Source organism: Sebastes fasciatus, chromosome 24 (genome assembly GCF_043250625.1).
Source record: "Sebastes fasciatus isolate fSebFas1 chromosome 24, fSebFas1.pri, whole genome shotgun sequence".
Taxonomy (NCBI): domain Eukaryota; kingdom Metazoa; phylum Chordata; class Actinopteri; order Perciformes; family Sebastidae; genus Sebastes; species Sebastes fasciatus.
The window spans coordinates 11,407,162-11,428,566 of record NC_133818.1 but is presented as its reverse complement, the minus strand read 5'-3'; the positions used below and the strand labels follow the sequence as shown (position 1 = coordinate 11,428,566).

Sequence of the window (21,405 nt, the reverse complement as noted above, 5' to 3'; positions counted from 1 at the left end):
TGTAATAATATTCTAGGTAGATAATATAAAATAATTCTTAAAGGGCGTGTCCTTCTGCGTTCTGTTACGTTTTTTAAAAATGGAAACGCCCACTCAGTCGTTGCAAAAGGAGGTTACCAAAATAAGATAATCAAAGCTAATCAATAAGGTTATGAATAATGTGATTTTTTTGAAGTGGGGTTGTGAGGTAAAATTGCTGCTTTTGTGAATGGAGTCTGGTGGACCTGATTGTATGAACCAGAGTATGGAAACCAATGTTTTCGCTGGCTCCAATATCTCCCTCTTTACTTACTGTCAACACATAATAAGAGATTTGGACGAGCAAGTGGCGCGACCACCACGGCAGACTGTGATAGGTCAAGATATCTGTCCGTCAAGCGAACACAGCCCAATCGTACCTCTTTAAAGGGATGTAAGAATCAGAAATGTCTTGTTACCAGTGACTCCTGTGGACGTTAAGTCGACGACAGGCAGCGTCCTGCTGATCGCGCATGTACCCGCACTACGTAGACGCGAGCGAACATCGGTCAAAACAGTGAGGCTGGTCGTTTGTTGGCGTTAACGGACTCCATTTCTAACCAAACGTTAGCTGTCGTTGCACACTGGCAAGTCGTTTTTTGTACAGATTAAACAAGAAAGACATAGTTAGTGAGCTTTAGAGATGCTGAAAGGCAGATTTGTTTCGCTTTAGACGGAGCCAGGCTAGCTGTTTCCCCTTGTTTCCAGTCTTTCTGCTAAGCTAAGATAAGCGTCTCCTGGCTTTGGCTTCATATTACCGGCATAGACACGAGTGGTGTCAAACTTCTCACCAAGAAAAACTTGCGCTCCACACATGCCCACCCATGCCACACAGTGTGACATAAAAATGTCACACTGTGCAATTTCTCTTTCCTTTTGATTCTTGACTTGATTATTCAACTTTCTGGGGTGTCTTCAGGCTCCACTGGCTGTGCAGTATTCCTTCCGGGAGAGGCTGGAAATCGAGTTTTAAAAACCATAAATCCCAGCACCCGCAGAAAATTTGAGACTCTCATTCTTAGTGATGAATGGCCCTCTCACCTCTCATACAGGTTCGCTGTATGTGATGGTCATTTTGTGATGTGGCACGGCAGAAATCTTATTGCACCTCTTTTTTGAAAGGACTAAATCCAGAGAGTGCGTTTGGGATGCTGCACCTCACCCGCTCTTCGTGCTGGATTTTCGTGAGCTGATTGAATCACTTTGTCATATTAGCTTGAGGTACGACGACAACAACAACCTCCTGTGCTGGAATTTGAAGTGTCGCACTTGTTTGACGGTAACATTGTGGCTGTCAGACTCCTCAGAGACCAGCGTGCGAGGAAGCCATCAGTTTGTGGTTTATCTGATATGAAGGTAAAGATTGACATAGATAGTACACAGCATACAGAAGGTTTTATGTGGTACGTATTTCACTGAGAACAAGCAAGCAGGAAAAGCTCCCAGTCAGCAGGCTCTCGCGCGCATAACACCAGGCCAACTGCCAAAAACTCAAGTATTGATGGACCATACAACCACAGGACTTGTTTATGAAGCACTTTTTTTAAAACCAAAGCTATATCCAGGATTCTGTGGAAAAAGAAGAAGGAAGATGACATTTGTTTTTCTACCAAAACAGACAGTTGCAGACAGTTTTTAGAGATGCCTTTATTATGTTTTGTGATTCTGTATCGATTCTCAAAAATATCATTTTCTAATTAGTTTACATGCAAAGATTTGTGGCAGACAGTAGCTCATTTTGTGATGCGTTTCTTTCTTTCTACTATGACAGTTTTCCTGAAATTAGATTTAAAAAAGTCGCAATATATCGCCTTGCTTCTGCAGTATCGCAATATATTGAATCGTAACTCCTGTATCATGATTTGATCGAATTAAAATGTTCAATATTTGTGCCATTATGAAACCAAAATAAGGCTTTCTTTGATTCCTAAATCCAAGCATTATAAACTTTTTAGTTTCATTTAAAGGAAAAGTACCCGGGGGTTTGTTAACAACCTGTCTGACCTATTTTTAGTGATGCTGCGGTGTGCTCAGCAATTACTTTGGTATCAGTGCTGATACTGACGTTATTAAGGTGATCTGATACTGGTTTATGACGTGACCGGTCCAGTTTCTTGGTCAATGTCTTTTATAAAAAGTCAGTGTTTCCTCTATCAGTCACATACACTCAAAGTAATACGATATAAAACAAAGAAAAGCAGGAAATCTGAGCGGCTGAAAACAGCATTTACTTCCATTTCTGCATGAAATATCAGATAGATAGATAGATAGCAAACTTTTCTTTTGGTATCCAAAAAAGTGCGCGTAGTCAACACCTGTCCCTGCTCAGTGATCACTGTATTGGACAACCTGCCATAAAACAAATGTGTGTTCAGCTGTAGTTCATTAACGCACCCAGCAGCATGTAGCATCTCCACTTCACCTTTTAGCTGATCTGACTGCAGACGTCCGGGTCGGAGGTGTGTGTGTGTGTGGAGGCCTGCAGCCAGATTCCACCAACCAGACACTGCTGTGTTGCTACACGCTTCACTCAGCTGGAATGTCAGAGTTGTGCACTTTGACGGAGGAGGAATGTAAACCAGGTGGTTTGACCCAACCGAACCTCACGATATAACTAAACAAGCACTAATTATATGATAAACACTTTTATTCTGCACAAACTTCAATCTCTCGCTGTTGTTTTTTTTATGCTTTCGGGAAAACTGCTGGAGTGCTGACATAACCGGCGGTTGGTGTTCTTGCCAAACAAAACAATGTGGGCATGAGAGTGCAGAAATACATGTGCATGGAGAATTCAGCATCGTCAATACCGTTCAACTCTGCACAAGCTGCAACAAGCCCTGTGTGTGTGTGTGTTGAGACAGAGTGTAGATTGAGATTGGTAATCTATGTGAGTTGTGGTCAGATTTGTCAACGCTACCTCTCAACCAATACATTACACTTGGGTCAGTGAAGCATTTAGCTCCACTGCTATGTTACTGCTTTAATACAGACAGTCCTTCTAGTTGTCAGGCTCGCTTCTAATAGAGCATACACATAAGATATGCTCCTGTAATCACTGCGTCGAGCATTGATTGGTCTCAGCCTTCAGAATAACGATCAGAGAGGTTTTGCTCACTGAAGTTAGACACTGAAATGGATCGCTAAAAGAATCCAGCCTGTGTTTCTGTTTAGCTACTTTAATTATTTCTCTCCGTTCCTGAAGGTGGGTGCCTAGCCCGGGTTGTGAAGGTGTCTCCTGGTCCGTTAATCCGGGTGGAGGGTCAGCCGGTCTCCATCAGATGTGATGTCACTGAATACGGCGGACCTCGTGAGCAGGTGAGTCGCTTTTACACCTCCGTAGCACACCTGGGTGCATGTGATCTCTCTGACAGACGGATCACAGGTTTAAAGGATGAGCTTGATGATTTTTTTATGCTATATTTTGTACACGAAAAAACCAAAACCAACAATATAGTAGCCCGTCTTTCAGTTTCAACATTTTTATTGATGCGTGCATAATGCAAAGAGGGCACAACAATCAATAGTGGAAAAGTATACAATAACAATAAAAGAAGAAAAAAAGATCAAATGAAATTATATAAATCTAAATAAATAAAATGAAATTATATAAATCTAAATAAATAAAATGAAATTATAGATAAATACCTTAAAATAAATAAAATGAAATTATATAAATCTAAATAAATAAAATGAAATTATAGATAAATATCTTAAAATAAATCAGTTTAAATAAGTAAATAAAAAGAAAAATAAATAAAATAAAATTGTAAATAAATACATTAAAATAAATAAATACAAATAAGTAAATAAAAAGAAAAATAAATAAATAAAATAAAATAATAAATAAATACTTTAAAATAAGTAACTTAAAAGAAAAATAAATAAATACAAAAAAATTATGAAAAATATATACAAAATGGATAAATAAATAAACCCAACTGACCGTAAAGACTTAATAGTAGAAAGTATACAATAACAACGACAGACAAAAGGAAAAAGAAAATTAAATTGTATAAATCTAATTAAATAAAAGAAAAAAATAAGGAAATCAAAAAGAAAAGATAATTAATACAAAAAAATTAATTAAAAAAAATTATAAAATGTATAAATAAATAAACCCAACTGGATCATGAAATAGTTATATTGACTACACTCAAACCTGTTGTGTTAAACATGCATCAAAAGGATTGGGATGTTGGTTAGTCATGGAAATCTATATAATAAATAAGCAATATAAAAAATAAAATGATTGAAATATAAATTAAAAATGAAATAATGGTAATAATAATAAAAGAAATACAAATAAATTAATTAATAAAATGAATTCACACACCAGATTCCCAACACCTACTTATATTATAAATATTTTGACCAGATGAGATCACCATAAAACATATAGATTCATCCACCGAGGTCACCAAAATCATTCGCTATCCTCTCCCTCCTCTAATGTCAATCATTATTATCCCACTCTGTCCTGCAGGATTTCGAGTGGATGATGTACAGGGAGGTGAAAGCGGCGAGTATAAAGATCATCTCCACCTTCGACGCCAGCTACTCCGACGTTTCGCTCAGCAAGCGCGTCGCGTCCGGCGACATCTCGGTGGTGCGGCTCCTGGACAACCAGGTGGAGCTGAAGATAGCGGAGGTGAAGGCGTCGGACGCCGGCTTCTACTTGTGTATGACGCCGAGCACTGACTCCGTCATCAGCGGCAACTACGAGGCTCGGGTCCAACTCACTGGTATGGGAGAGATGTGTGTGTGTGTGTGTATGTGTGAAGCTATCTGGCAATGCTGGTTCATTTAACAGCCATCCCCATGACTTACTAATGCTCTACTGACCATGTATATATCCTCCCTCACACACTCCCACTGGTTTGAGACAATTACTAGCTTATAATTTGGCTTCCATGCACACCTCTACTCACTCGTGGTGGGGAGCAGATGTCAGGTGGGAGTACTTGGCTTGTGTCAGATCAGGGCCAGGGAGAGAAGAAGAATATAAATATCATAAGGCATCTAATGGAAGCTCTCCACGGGGACAAATGTTAAATTACACGGTTTCTAGTGTTAAACAGTGAGTGGAAATTCTGTAGTTGACATCAACCAAACGTGACATTTACATACATAGAATTTCACCACCATCCATCAAATCACCTGTGAAATGATAACCAATATATTACACCTTATGAACACCTTCGCTTGAGTAGAAAACTGATTCAGCACCATAACGGGAGCAGCTGCTGATGAGCAGCACAGCAGGGAGGAAGTATAACTAATTCTTCTACTTACCAAACATGAACTATAATAAGATTACATCAAAAAACCACATCCTGCTTTACGATAATTTAACTGTGTGGACAAGACATTCGTTTTTGAGTGAAACGAGAAGTAGGAGATAATGTAACAGAGCACCCGGCCTAACCACACTGCTGTTGCGTGAGGAAAAATCAGATGTAGCACTTCCTCATTCAACGCTGTCTCGTCAATATTACGCTGCGGTATATGCACGTTTAGGAGACTGCCTCATCTAACATGCACTGTCTGATAAGTGTACATATTAACCCAGTGCTCTCATTTCTTTTAACAAAGTGATGTTCACCTTTAAAGCTAGCATTGGTGTCCAAACAAGAACCCATACCAAACTTTTTCCAGCCTCGACCCACAATGTAAAGGCCTTCCAGACAGGTTTATTGTACTAAACCCTGCCACTGTTTACTGTTGATTCAATAGATAATGGAGGTATTTACAGTCATACCAGCAGGTATATGGTCTTTATTGGTGTCTGAGGCTTCACTAATGTATATGAACTGTTAAAAGGAAACAACAATCTACTGACTACGGTCATTATCACTGCAGAACAATTTAAAATGTCTTGAAAACAAAGAATTATTGTCTGAAATAACTGCTATAAAGGGCACTTTCACAAGCTGTAGTCTGTTTGGTCAGTCCGAATCGGAGTGAAATTGCGTGTAGGAGCATGAAAATGTACTCTCAGAAGTCTTTCTCATCGGTCAGAAATTTGGCGGTGGTAAATGTAGACACTAACCGAGCAACATGGAGCAGAACAGATATGTTTGTTGATACTGGCAGTACTCCTTCTTTGATGTTCCTACCAAACGCATTTGGAAAGTGTTCAGAACAAACGCCTCCAGTTAAGGCTCCGGGTTGTCAACAATATGTTGATCCAAAGAAGACGTGCCGCGATCAGACATCTCAACAAATGCAGGCAGCCCATGATGCCCTGCGTTTTGGTTCACTTCCTGCAATTGGGTTGGTCGAACCGCACTCAGGTTTGCTTGGAAACGCTCCGAGACCACCTCTTGCAAGCGGTCTCAAACTGGTTTCTTTTGGTCCGCACCAGAGTTGGATTAAAGGTGCAAGGTGTGTAAGATCTGGCAAGATCGCAACCAACTGAAACTACTCCAGTGCGCCAATCGTGTAGGAGAACTACGGTGGTCGACGCAAAAACGTGAATGGTCCTATATAGAGCCAGTGTTTGGTTTGTCCGTTCTGGGCTACTGTAGAAACAAGGTGGTCGACTCCGTATGTAGATATAAACGGCTCATTCTAAAGACTCTTATTTTCAGGTGATTATGCACTAATGAAAACTTATGTATTCATATTTTATTCCATTTCTGCCAATAGATCCCCCTAAACGCTACACACTGTTCCTTTAACACGGACTAAATGTTGGCTTGTGAAAGCGCCCATAGTGAATAAGGTCATAAAAGCTTTGGGCTATTTGTATTCAAATCACATATAAACTGAATTTCCTATATTTTTAGAGTTAATCTCAAAGCTCCACTGTAATAGTTGGATCTCACTCCTCCAGGTATTTGACCTCGGACTCATTAGTCACTGAAAGCAGTAGCTCTGTTAAAAGGTCAGTTTGACATAAGAAGTGCTTCTCAGACATACTGTACAGTGGAAACTCGGTTTTCACGTCCAAGATGGCAGCAGCACGTCTCTACCTGTCTGTTTGTCTGCATGGCTGCTCTAGTGTTATCTGAGTGGCATCCGTTGTTTTTCTATCAATACCGATACATTTCGTGAGTTGTTCGGATAATACCACCACTTAGCACCGGTTTTAACTTGTGTGAAGTCAAGAGTGGCTTACATTCTCGGCGATTCTTGAGGATCGCTTCGTCCGTAACCTGTTCACTTCTCGGAGCTTAATGCCAAAACACTGCTCGATTTGATGGGCTTATACTTTTTAGGATAAAGGAAAGCGAAAGGAAATGCTTTTATGGAAATTATAAAATAAACATGTTCCTTTCCGCATATTTAGAGTGAAAGGCCGACACACTTCTTCTTCCTTTCTCCCTGTATCTGAAAGGCGCCCCCCAGAGTTCCGTATTAGGACCACTGCTGTTCTCCATATATGTAATCAATCTGTGTGATAGCTTATCAAATGCTGCTTTCCATCTTTATGCAGACGATGCAGTTATCTATTGCTCATCCCGTTCAGTAGTACAGACCCTTGAATTTCTGCAGTCGGCCTTCGATGTGGTTCAGTCACATTTAACTCAACTTAAGTTGGTGTTCAATGCAGAGAAATCCAAAATCATGCTATTTTCTAATGGCAAAATATTACCATCTAATATTCCTCAGTCTCAACTACTCAAGGCTTTGATATTGAAATGGTCCCAACAGGTATCATTATCGATCAGAAATTGTCTTTCAAATCCAAACTGAAAATTAAATTGGGTTATTTTTTTCTCCCTTCAGGCGAGGAAACATTTGATTTCAGCAACTTTTTTATCTTTATTGGATTACGGTGATCTGCTCTATATGAATGCACCTGACCAGTGCCTAAAGAAGCAGGATACTGGTTACCATCGTGCTTTACATTTCATTACTGGCTGTGGAAATGTGGTTCACCACTGTACCCTGTATACGGCTGCTAAATGGCCATCTCAATGAGATCCCAATGAGTTTTTTTTATCTATATAAACAATGTTCTAGTTGCTTTAGCATCGTCTACAGACCTCGCTGTGTGCAGTTTTCTAATTTGGACTATTTTCTGACACAGAAACGGGGGGGAGAGAAAACCCCATATTCAGCATTTTCCTTTGATTTTAATTGAGTTTTCTGCTCACAGTTATCCAGCCAGTAATTACACACATATTTTTGTGGTTCAAACCCGACTGCTAAACTCGAGCCCAAACACACACCGTGTTTAAAAAATGACAATTCCTTTTTTTTTTTTTTAGAAATGAAACATGAAAGGACATTTTCTGCTGTGCACCCACAAATTTGAGAGATGAAGTCACAACACAGCAGGTTAGTTAGCTCCATAATGCACCATCATGTTCAGCTGCTTCCCAGCACGGCTCCCCAGACACCTTGTTAAATTTAGACCTGAATTAACTAGGCAGCAGCGCTGTTTGTGTGCGACAGAGATCGTGTCGTGTGTGTATGTAGAGCATATGTATTAGTGTGTTTTGCGGTGTATGAAGGGTAGAGTGTTTGTTAACAGAGATGACGAGTCAGATTTGTTGCCGGAGGGTCTGTACCAGTCGAGACTTGTGCACCACGTTCATCCGCGCACACACACACTGCTCCCGTTGCCCCGCTGAGGCTGTTTGGTTATGTAAGAAACAAGTGGAGTACAGGTCGCTGAGGGTTTGAAAACTCCTCTCAGGCTAATTTTAATTGATAGAGCAAAACGCAGATTATTCGTACTGCCTTCGTTATCTGCCATGGACACTCACATCACTGCAGCACACAGCAGTGCTCTATGACTTCCACTATAGTGGTGTCCAGTCCTGTCCTGTTATGTCCACACTTTAAGGCTGTGTAGGAAGACGATGTCCCTGTTCTTCTTTATCCCGCATACAAATATCCAATTGGTCAACTGTTTCTGAAACTGGCAGAAATCCATCACAGGGACCGTTACGTGTCAGTAGCTGTGTTTCTATCCACGTGCATTTTGAAGTATCGCATTAGAAAAGCTCTGTGGAAACAACGAAATTCAATAAAACGCTCGCTTGAGGTGTTTTTTTGACTTTGTTGAAAAAGAGTTGATGCGCTAAATGGGATATGAAAACGCCTTTGCCGAATAAGCGCAGACCAGATCCACTCCTTCTGTTCTTACCTTTCACAATAAAAGCCCTAGACATATAATATTCACAGGTGAGTATTTCACATTTCCGTGTTGTGTATTCGCTTGCTTAAAATTCGCTTGACAACTGAACGGAAACGTGACTACTGCCACCCCTTACATCTGGATCCTTTCTTTTGTCGTCCCTCCCTTTATTCCACCTCCTCAGTCAGCTCTCTCAAGGCCTTCTTCAGCTTTAGGCCTCTGACCCCAAAGGGAGATAAAGCAGCTGTTTTGGGTCAACCCTGAGTTGATAAATGAAGAGAGTGAAAACTGCGGGTTCAAAAGGTTAAATGACAAACTGCTTCTGAACATGGATGAAGTGAAGTGAAGGGTAGACGATTTCAGGTGCCTTGTATCTAGTGGCAGCCCATCAAGCGTCCAATGCTGGGAAGCGAGGCGATCACTCGCGTCCAAAAATTTCCCTGTGGACACGTACCATAAGACCACATCAGTCAACGTTAATCACACAAAGTACAAGTTCTCATGTTTGGTGGTATCTCCCATCTTGACCATGCAAATACTCATGACAGACAGTCAAACCTGCTGCAACAGTTGCTTATTCTCTTTTTGACTTATAGCAAAAATCTAATTTGTGGGGAAATGGCATCTTAATAAATAAAGATTCTTGTGCATATTATAGAGACAGTTCAATTCATCCAGTATTAAGTTTTATTCACCATTTACTGTATAGTTGAGAGGAACAGTTTTTGTTTTTCTGAACGCTTTAAAAATCTTTCCCACAGGACGTGAATGTGGCATGAATGCAATTCCCACAATGCACTGCTTCGTGCTCCTCACTCCCAGCCATCTGCCACCTCTTGGATCCATTTGTAACGTGACTAAAATTAGCTTCCAAAAAAGCATTATTCACGTTATGTAAAGTATTTGGGGGATGAAACTTCATGCTGGAAAGAGTTTAAAATGTTGCGATTTTGTGTTTTAGAAGTAAATTAATCATTAAACATCACACCTGAAGTCAGTTTTAACATAGGTGGACACACTCTCGCTCTTAATTTCCCTTTTTTGTCTTTGCAAATGAACAGAACAAGTCATGGTGATGATAAAACAGAGCCTATAATTGTGTTTAGCAGTCATCCAGCCTGCCACTCAGTTTTATTATTAACCCCCCATGTCTTCGCTGCAGACATGCCATTCATCAAAGCATCTAATGCATGTGTTCCTTCACTTCCCCTGTTGTGAAAAGCAGAGGTAAAACTCATTTTGCGGATGCATTTGAAAGCAGAGTCGTGCTCCCAGCAGGATATCCAGCAGCGACGAGTTCCCCTGTTTTTTAATTTCCTCTCACACACACAGTGACTCATCAGCCTTCTTTTATGTGTCACAACAAGAAGAAACACAAAGCAATGGTAAGAAATCTGCTCTGTTAAGACCTGCTCAGAAGCAACCAGGAACTTTTCATTACCAGAACAGAGTGAAAGAGAGTGTTACTGTGTTACCTGAGCAGGCTAGTCATTAACCTTTATGAACACTCATCTGGGTGTGTTCATATACACACACACACACACAAATTTACTGCCTTATCTGGAGCTGTTTGTTTGATTAACTGTCATTCAGCCGGTGACCTTGACAAGAGTTTACCCTAGCCGTAACCATATCCCAACTGTAAAGGGGTAGTTCTGGTGTTTTGAAGTGGGGTTGTATGAGGTACTTATCCATAGTCGGTGTATTACTCACAGTTAATGACAGTCGGCACGCCCCCAGTTTGGAGAAAAAGGTAGGAGTAGCAGCACGGGAGCAAAGCAATGTGCTGCTGTGGACGGGGCGCACCTAAAAAAATCTAAATCAGTTTTAAGTGTACGCTATATTTAGAATATTTTCACCGGTTTACCTTGCTGTCAGACAGCTATACACTTTGTTTCCGACAGGGAACTGAAGCCGTTATCGACGCTCTCTTCAAAGCCACCGGACTCCATTTAAAACTAGAAGTGCACTCGGAGAGCGCAGGCCTCCGCCAAGGCAGGTTTCATGTATGTCGCTACATTTGAGCTCCCTGTGAAGTTATTTTAGTTTTTACATACATGCACTTCCATTTGTCTGTTTTTAATCAGACGTCCCACTTAGGCTCATTTCCTGTATGTATACACAGTTTACCCTGCTCAACATCATAGCGCCGGGGGGATGGGCCGTGAAGAGAGCAACACAGAGAAAGGCATCGCTTACCTTGATTATGTCGTCATGTCGTTGCTTTTTGTTTTTTGGGCTGATTTTCACCCCCCAAAAAAAATATAAACTGTTCTTTTTTTAAATTGGTTTAAACAGATTATTGCAGTAAACAAGATCTTCTTGCGCACAGCTCAGATTTCAGAATATGCCTCCGGTAATAGACGATGAAGAGAAATGGGGAGAAAATGCAAATACGCCGCTGATTATCCACCGAGCTCTGAATGAGTAACACCAAAGAAGAATAAAAAAGTAATGAAAAAGAGAAACATAAACACACATTTTTAATGAGAAAGAGGTAAGAATACACTAAACTCCAAAAGGCATGACCAAAATGTCCCAAAAGCAGATTAAACCAACTTGTAACCTCAGAAAAAATCAAATTAACCTGTGCTAAACTCCTCGCCACAACTGCTGTTTGCAGTTTCTTATTAACCCTGTTGCATTGTCTTTAATGTATTCCTAATTTTCTTTGTTCTGTCTCTTTCCCCGCCAGTCATCCCCAACACCCTCAGGGTCTCCTCGGTGACCCCGCCCGCAGACATCACAGAAGGAAGTGACCTCACGCTCTCCTGCAACGTCACCCGCGTGCTCACCCTCCCCACCTACCTGTCCGTCACCTGGTTCGTGAAGAGGGGCGCGACGTCGGAGGAAATTCTGACGTTTGGCCCTCAGGGAGACGTGGTGACGGGGGCGAAGTTCGCCCGGCGCTACGCCGACGGAGGCATCCGATTGGTCCCCGGGAAGAACGGACTGTTTGAGTTGGTGATCACCAAAGTGACGACGTCCGATGAAGGGATTTATGAATGCAACGGGACCGAGTGGACGCATGAAAGTGGAGGGAAATGGATAAAAATCGTGGAGAGCACAAGAGAGATGGGAACTGTTGCTGTTACTCCGACAGGTAAGAAAACAAACGGTAGTAGCTAAAGCACGAGTGTTATAGTAGGAACAGCAGCATCACTATCTATCAGTGTAGCTGCAGTTGTGGACTTGCAGTTCATTAAAGCCGGTCGCTGCAGTGTTTACACTGGAGATTTAACATGGAGGCGAAGTGCTGTACTCGTATTGGATTGCTTTTCATCATTTGGCATCCTTAAAAAAAAGTAATTGTGGCTGCTGGAGGCAGCTTCTTTACAGCAGTTGTAACAAGATGCCTGCAGCTAATTTTTCAAACAGGAAACAACATAGTGGCCTGCTCGTAAACTTTCTGTTATTCCGTCTAAACAATCCACCAAAATCTACTTCTGAAAACATTTTAAGCAAGAAATAGGCGATGCCACCGCTGAATCTGGTTTCATTTGAGAACTAGATCGCCTAGTTTGACAGCTTGGTCCAGGTTTCGTGAGCTGGATGCGTCGCGCTGGACGGGCTGTTCCCCGCCTTTTCATTTTGTAAGAGCAACGACCAATGAGGGAACTAAAACACTCGGCCGACCAATCGTGTAACTTCATCACTCACTCAGTGTCAGACGGGAGAAATTACCTCGGGAGGAAACCGAAGTCTCTCTGGAAAATCGAGAGGGTTGGTCCTTATCTGTGACAAAATATTAAAATCGGTGACTGAAAAAGATGGTAGCAGGTGGTAAATCCAGGCTTCAGAAGCGTCCCTTTAAACCCCGGGGTTGTCTACATCAGAGGGTTTCAAATTGTGAGGGGCGTGGAGGGAGAGACGTGGGGCGTAATTAGTGTCAAAATCGTCGGAGTCATAACTCAAATGCGAACACACAGACATGAGCTAATCCCTCATACTTCTACTGGTGCCAATTTTTCTAGGGCCGCAGATGCTACGTCCAAGTGATCCTGTGTAACATAAACTTGGCATTAAGGGGTTCCCTGCACATCCTCAACAGTAATTACGCCTGAAGTAGTAGAAGTGCTGTGGTAATAAGATGGAATTACTCTAAAGGGAGCGATAGATAATCCTCAAATCTCAGTCTTGATAAATAAAAAGGTTCGTGCAGTATGTGTGTGTTTCACAGCTTCCTGTGTGATACTGGAAGCAAATGAAGGATGAGGAGAGAAGGGGGGGGACGTGGGAGAGTTCCCTCTCTGTTGTGTGGCTGTCTTTATTTTAATGGCATCCTCTCCTCTCGGCCTCGCTCGGTCCCAGGAGGCTCGCGACCCTCACTGTCTGTCAGAGAGGCCCCCCCTGCACTCACACTCTCTCTTCACTCATTCACTGCGGTTGCTGTGGTCACCGTATCTTATATCTTTTCTGGGCTGCCATATCCTCTTTTAAGTGCTGGAAAACACCCAGCGGTTTGTAATGAAACCAGAGATGAGCGGATCGCACACGCACACACACAGTTCTCAGGTCCATTGTGTGCCAGTCAGTTCATATTGACTTACTGACTTGAGTAAAGAGGATGAGAAAAGTCAAACAGAGTTGGCTTTGTGTCTTTTGTCCTTCTCCAGACACCGTACAGAGACTCTTCCCCACATACTGGTGTCTAGGTTGTTACTGGCGACCCCTGATCCGACTGTTGAAGATGCAATTTACTGTCTTTTTTTAATAGAAAGTTCTTCTTTAGCATCACTGCTGAGAGGGAAAACTAAAGTTCACCTTTTAGAGATTAGGCTTTTAAGATCCTATTCTCTCATCTTGTCTGATTTCAAACTTTGCTTGTGATGCATAGGATGATCTTTAATGCTCAGTATCTGTGAAGGATTGTTTAAATTGTATTATAAGTAGGGCTGTCTTATAAGACTTATTAAAACACTATTTGTTGGACCTTTATCTTGTTTATGTAGTATTTTGCCTGTAAGTGACTGACGCTGTCTCCGTCCTCTCAAGGTCAATCCCTCAGCGTGACGGCTTCTTCATCCTCCTCCTCGCCTCTGCTCCTCTCCCCCGGCGACACGCTGACCCTCCTCTGCTCCGTCGCCGCCGACAACCTGCCGGGCCTCGCCCTGGAAGTGGCCTGGCTGGCCGACGGCCGCGACATCATCACCATGGAGCGCAACGGGGTGGTGATCTCCAACACGTCCTCGGGCGGCGCGCAGGGGAAGCGAGGGGAGGCGAGCCTGGAGCGGACGGGAGCCGGAGAGTACAGGCTGGGGGTGAGGGGAGTGAGCGGGGACGACGGAGGGATGTACGCCTGCCGCATTCGGGCCTTCATCGAGAAGGGAGGGAGGAGCTCGGGAGGAGGAGGGAGGTGGCACATGGCGGCCGAGAAATCATCCAGCCCTGTGACGGTGACGGTGGCGCAGATCAGTGAGTCCAAAATCTTCTTTAAAATGTTCAGATGATTAATGAGACATAAAGACGTGAGTTGCGGAAATCACATCTGTTGCATAAAGAAGCACATTGATTGGCACTAGTTCTGGACAGACAATGAGCACTTGTCGTGGTTACTTCTTTGTGGCCAGTTCTGATGTCCGACACAGTGGAGAATTGGAAAAAGAAGTAGATGTAAAGGACCGTGTGCATGTTGTGATTTCATGATTCGTGGCTGTGTATGAATCTGGAGTCTCAAGGGGAAACTCTTTAATCCTCTAGTCAGCTGTCGACTCCTGCTGCGAGGACGATTGATTAGTCATGCCTGTCCTGCTCTCTGCTACCTCTGGCTATGCTGTTAGTGTGTGTATATATATATATGTGTGTGTGTGATGCTCCGATCCTGCTTCTAAAGAGCAGCGGTGTCAAACGCAGTCTACACGGCAATCCATTACTGGCATGGTGGGTGGTCTGTGTCTGTTCCCTTCCCTCTTTCACTGCCTGCTTGAATTTTTACATCATGTCGGGGAATAAAGTTGGCTCGTAAGGTGATGTGTTCGATACGGAATTAGTTTCTTTCCTCCTAAATGAATATATTGTTCATTTCGGATGCTCATTCACACCTTCGTTTCTTCATATTCTCTTTTCTTAAGAAGGACGTTCCAATCAGGCTTGTAGGAACAATATCACTAATTTGATTTATAACCAGCTGATCCGATACGTTTGCATCGTGTCTGTTACTTTCGCTTTTGCTTTAACAGCAGGTGTGTTTGTCTTCAACCGTTCAGCCTGAAATTGCCAAATACCTATATTGGTTTCTGTTCATGAGCTAAGAACCCACTTATAAGATTATGATGCAAATGTAAGATTTAAATCTAGTCTAAGAGGTTAAGAAAGAGATGATTTCACTAAATTTAGCTAAGTTGACATCTAGCATTTAAACTAGGATGTGCAATTATAGTACAATTTATTAGTTTTATATTAAAAAGTTCACCATTTGCCATTTAAAAACAGGCACCGGGCAGCAGTTGGGCCTCGGGCCGTAGTTTTGGCTAGCCCAAGGTTATCCCCTGGTTGTATAGATCATATAACGAATGAGAAACTGCGGAAGGAGGAGCATCCAATGTCATTAAGATCTATATGGTTTTAAGTTACAGTGGTCAGAAAGTGGTTGATTGGACAGAAACTGTGGCCGTGTCTCCGGAAACATTTGAGTCGGCAGCATCACCTAAATGCTTCTATTACATGGCCTGAGCTGCACTGTAATGTGCATCCGTACTATAGTGCCAACTGCCTCTGCTGCGGGGCTACAGAGAGCTACTTAACTGCGTTAAACTTGACTTATTAGGCATAAAGATTTGAACTGAATGTGAAAAGCTGAAGCTTCGTCGTTGACTCGAATGGTTGAACTTGGTCTTGAAGGAACGGTTTTGAGGAACATGCTCTATATTGATATTTTGGGGATTTTAGTATTGTAATCTTCACAGTAAGACTCAAGTCTAGGGCTGCAACCAACGATTATTGTGAAAAATGTGGATCAGTGTTGCGTCTTTACACCCTAATATTAATATTAAAGGCCCATGTAAGCTGTGACTGAGAGGAGCACTGAGGGACGGGCAGATTGAAGGAGCTCTGACTGAGCCACAGTTATGTCAAAGCACTTCTCACAAATTCTCACTGAAATGAATGAAATGGACCTTAATGAATAAGTAAACACTTGTTACATAATCACTCTCAGCTCAGCTACAGCACTATGTTTAATGCTTTTGGGAATTCCCAGCAAGTGTTTTTGGCAGATGACTTGCTAAAAGTTTAATGTGGGCTCAAGTACCAGTGTGTCATTTTATTTTAAGGAAGAAGACATTACTCTTTTTTTGGGTAAACCAGCCGTGGTTTATACAGTAGAGAATATAAAAGACTTTTAATCCAGTCCAGAGTCCAGTTTGCTTTGGTGCTTTTTTGGCATTAATATTGTCAGTTTATTCCCTCTAAAGAGTTTGGGATGGACGGGTGCCACGTGATACTGACGTCAAACGGGAATCTGACTAATTTAAATATTTATTAACATGTCATTTACCCATAAATGCAATAATTAGATCTGAAACTATTTAGGAAGTACATGTATTCCACTTAAATCAGCTCAGGACCACTTGACTGTTATCACTTCCATACATCTCTTTTAAGGTGTTTTTGTGGCTTCACTGTCACTTCCTCTCTCTCATGTTTCCTCCATTGTGACTTCCCTGTTCTGTGGCCAACAACTTCCTCACAGAAATAGCATGAGTCTGTCTTTAGAGTCAAGGTTACCTTTATTTGTTATTTTACAACACAGGGCTGCACAATGAAACGCAAGTGGCGGCTACACACACATAGAACATATATACACATAGAATACTGAAACTTAAAAGCAACACGTTGTAAAACTGAATGAAACGTTGCGTTTTTGAACACAAACAAAAAGGCTTCTTTAGGTTTAGGCAACAAAACGACAACTTCTTTAGGTTTAGGCAACAAGTTTAACATGTTGTCTATATGTTGCGCCTGACTTCTGCTTCTGCTCCTGTCATTACTGCGGTCGATAGAGGCCGCTGTCATCTTTTATTCCTTCTTTCGGTGATCTACCATGTGGATAGATGATAAAACCTACTAATGGGTGTAGTAGGCCCCTATTGACCCACATCTATGGTGCTTATAGTGATTGATAACGCCTATAATAGCCTGACAACAGTCTAACCGGCTGAAAAAACGCTGTGCCTCATTTTCTCTGTGTTCTGCATTTAACAATAAACAAGCATTTAATTAGTATTAAAACTGCCATTTTTGTCATTTAAAAAGCAACAATACACCTAATCATAGCCTAACAATAAAGCTTATTTATATAGCAATAAAATCAGGATAAATGAAGTCATTTGCAAAAACAAATACCGTTAATACCGTATCATTATCACCGCGGGGGAAATTCCTTCACCGCGACAGCCCTGTTCAACAAGCCATGTATTACTCTCTCAAGCTTTATGAAAAACTCAAAACATGCTGCTGCGGCTTTAAAGTTACCAGCATAATTAGAAAACCTTGACATTAACGATCACAAACTTGTTCATATTCAGCAACTATAGCATAGGTAGGACTCTTGTGAGGTGTCGTTCTTGTGTTACAACACCCACAGTAAAGCATAACTGATGCATTTAAATTAAGAATAGAGAAATGAGAAACATGGGAGACGTCATATGGAGAGTTTTCCATAATTTAAAGTACTCAACATTTATAGTTTTTAACCAAAATCAGTCCTTCTCAGAGGACAGTACTGAGTGTGTTTTCTGGCTGTAAAGAATCTTCCATCCTCTACTTTATGTCAACCGGAGCCTTTAGTTAAAATAACAGCAGATTCCTGAAGCCTCGAGGATCCCTGTTACATTTACAAATATCAACCAGGCAGTTAGTTAGTTAGCGTGAGGGCACGGCTGAAATATCAATGAGCGTGATCCAGAACATTTTGTCAGCGTGTGTGTGTGTGTTTACATGTTATCTGCTTACTTATGTGTGTGTCTGTCGGGCATGTTGCACGTGTGTGTGAGAGTGAAACTAGGATTGTTGAAGGCTTTCTCCGGAGAGTCAAAGCTTCACACACATGCGCGCTTCAAACACCGGCTTTATCTGTGTATGCGTGTGTCCCACATACTGAGGGTACGAGGCTGGTGGAACTCATACACTTTAGCCTGCGGGTATACATTCCTTCATACTGCGTCTGCCGACACACACACACACACACACACACACACACACCAGGAGAGTTTCTAATTGACTACAGCTCATATACTTCATCCTCATCCCTCTTGAGTACGAGCTTAAACTTTATGTGTCTGAGTGTGTGTGTGTGTGTGTGTGTGTGTGTGTGTGTGTGTGTGTCGTCAACCAGTCGGTTCCTATTCTATTGATGTGTGGCCTTGAGGTTGCCCACTCTTCCCACGATGCTTTGCTGCGAGCGCAGCCTAGCAGGAAGCACAGAAAGAGTTGGAGAACTTGTTTGGGAGCTCCCCACTGGCAGGAACGCTCACACACACACACACACACTCACACACACAGAGTTGAAGAGGGTGGAATTCCTCTCACCCTTGGCTACACTTGGCGGTGTGTGTGTGTTGTTTTGTCAGCTGCAGTTGTTGTCAATGGAGCCACTTCACTCAAACAAAGCTCATATTTCTTATTTTTCATAGCCTATCAGAATATTTATGAATATATACAGTATATAGGAGTATGTCTGTATAGATATGACTCATATTTACTCTCTCTTCTAGTGGATTCTTTCACACCAACTATCAATGTGGGATCTTGAATGGAGATAAATGTATATTTTGTACTCAAGCTTTAAAGTTTTGTACTGTTGTAGCTGTTGTTTTCTACAAGTACTACGTCTCTATGAATTTTGCCGTGTTTATGTTAAACTAGAAGAAAACCAGTACCACTATTCACACAGAAACGCATGTTTAATGTGTTTGTCCCGGTCACCCTTCTGTCCTTCTGTGACGCTGCGTTTGTACATTTTTTGTACTTTCATGACCTAATATTTAAATACTGTATATTTCCTGAACAGTGTTCACATTTGGTCCGTTTTAAAAGTAATCTAAACCATGTGGAATGCAGTCAAATGATTTACAACAGCAGAATTTAAAGGATGATTTCATTTTTTTTTGTTTTACTTTTATTATTTTCGTAGTTTTGGTCATCATTTCTATCGGTTATTGGGGTGTAAGAAAATATTGAGTATCGCGATATTATGATTTATAATACTGTGTCGATTCTCAAAAATACTATCAATTTTAAATTAATAGTTTGTATACATGAATTCAGTTAATGTCATATTTAATTTGCTATGAGATGCGGCCTCTCATAGTAATGATGTTAGATGTTACAGGGACTGTGATGAATGCAGATGCCACTGTTCTTACATAAAAAGTACGCTTTTTTACTCCCGATTTTATGCATATTGTGGTGTATTTATACTTATTATACTTATTCCTCAAATTAGATTTTAAGAAATCGCGATATATCACCTTGTTTACGGCAACTTATTGAATCGTAACCCCTGTATCATGATATCGTATCGCCAGATTCTTGCACAGCCCTAATCGGTTATGGTAACTCCCAAAAGTAACTCCTAGAGATCTAGAAATACGACAACGAAATCCAAAAAGAAAAGAATCAGGAGCTGTCGGATCGGATGACATTATCCAAACTGCTTTATTCTTTCCGAATAGGAGTTAACCCAGAAGTGAGCACACCTGTTGCTCACAATCCCTCGTTGCTCCCTCGTAACAACAGCAAGCACAGTAGGTGAAAGTTGAACCAGGAGAATCACCTTAGTTTTGGTCTTAGTTGACTAAGATTTTTAAGGGTTGTGATCGTCTTTAGTGATTCCTATAGTTATTAATGTTCACCTTTTATACAGTTTGAGTCTCTTTTTGAATGGATTGAACCAGGAAATGGATAACAAATTATTGACTCATTTAGATGGTGGCAAACACCTGTTTTTTTTTCCTGGATAAAGGATACAAACAGACAGGTGGCTGCCTGTTTCTAGTGGAGTCTTGCTTTCAATTAGTCACCAGCCTTCAGCCACCAGGTATATGAGGCGATAGATCCCAGTCCCACCTGGCTCAGTGTGTCCCAACACTCCTCTAAGGCTGAATTTAACTTCAGCTTCTTCTTCTTTTCGTCCATATTTAGCTTTCACACTGTGATCTCAGATATATATATATACTAGAAATCCAGAGGAGGATCAACTTTTCCATTTCTGAGCCACTTAAACCAGTCGATATTTCTGCGATCGCTCGCTCTGAACAGCGAGTAGAAAATTCAAAATCTGGTTTCTCAGCAGCAGCCTGGCTGGCCTCACGCTACGACACGATGAGGAATTCGGCAATATGAGTGTCTCTCTGTGTTCAGCTGCTCCCCCACACTGAGCGAGGTCACACCCCCACTCGTTTTGGTAGTGCTCCAGCGTGACTGATGGGAGACCCCGAGACCTCTGAGCAGACGCCCCGTAGGGACTGTGTCTCACAGCTGACCTGCGAGGGCCAGGTGGATATGAAGGAGTATAACCACCACTGCTTCATGTTAAAGCTGCTCTCATTGATAGTTTTCTCTAAACAGTGGGTCAGATGACACTGTTTTTAGTCGATTAGTCAACTAATCTGTCTTTCTGGACAGGTTTCTTTCGTGGATTAGTCATGTTTCATGCTTTTTGTCAGTGTCAGTTGACTAAAAATGTCTTTGGTGGTTGATAGTAGTGACGAACCAACTGAGAAATATTACCCAACTCTGCAGTCCTCTGCATTTTTGCCACATTTCAAAGCTTTTCCTAAAGCAGCTCCGCTTTCCATTCATTCTGCAGTTAGATTACGGTGTGTTTATGGAGTAAATGGGACCCTCACCAGATGTTCAGACCGTCGCTGTGGAGGCGAGACGATGAAATACAATCCAGGAATTCCAGTTTGAGTAATAGATCCACGAGTCTTTAAACGTTATCATGATTGCAAGGTAGAATTCACGTTATTCTACAAGGAAATCTGCGCTTGCACGTATTTGATTGTGAAGTGAATGAGAGAAAACTGTAAGTTGTTTTCGACAAAAAGCATCCGTCGAACGTGTAACGTCTTCCGTCACGCTAACTTTGATTCACACACAGGACTGACTGATGAAACCCACTTAGCATTTTCCCTTCCCTTAGGACACAGTTTAAGACGCTTCCCGCTGCTCTCCGGCAGTTTTCCTAAACTCAGTGGAAATCTGTCCTTCGGTGGAAAAATAAAATATAAAGCGGCTAAATTAAGGCGGCTGCGCGTCGCCACGGGCTGCGCACAAGCTGTGCTTTCATG

The 21,405-nt window shown here is 41.8% G+C and overlaps 1 protein-coding gene across 1 annotated transcript in view; it reads left to right on the top strand.

Moving 5' to 3' along the window:
• Positions 1-21,405, top strand: part of ptgfrnb (prostaglandin F2 receptor inhibitor b) — a 57,372-nt gene that overhangs the window by 2,465 nt on the left and 33,502 nt on the right. The window contains exons 2-5 of the mRNA XM_074626486.1: positions 3,224-3,336; positions 4,505-4,763; positions 11,808-12,215; positions 14,108-14,527. Of these exons, the coding sequence (XP_074482587.1) occupies positions 3,224-3,336; positions 4,505-4,763; positions 11,808-12,215; positions 14,108-14,527 (1,200 nt within the window). The remainder of the gene's footprint in view (positions 1-3,223; positions 3,337-4,504; positions 4,764-11,807; positions 12,216-14,107; positions 14,528-21,405) is intronic.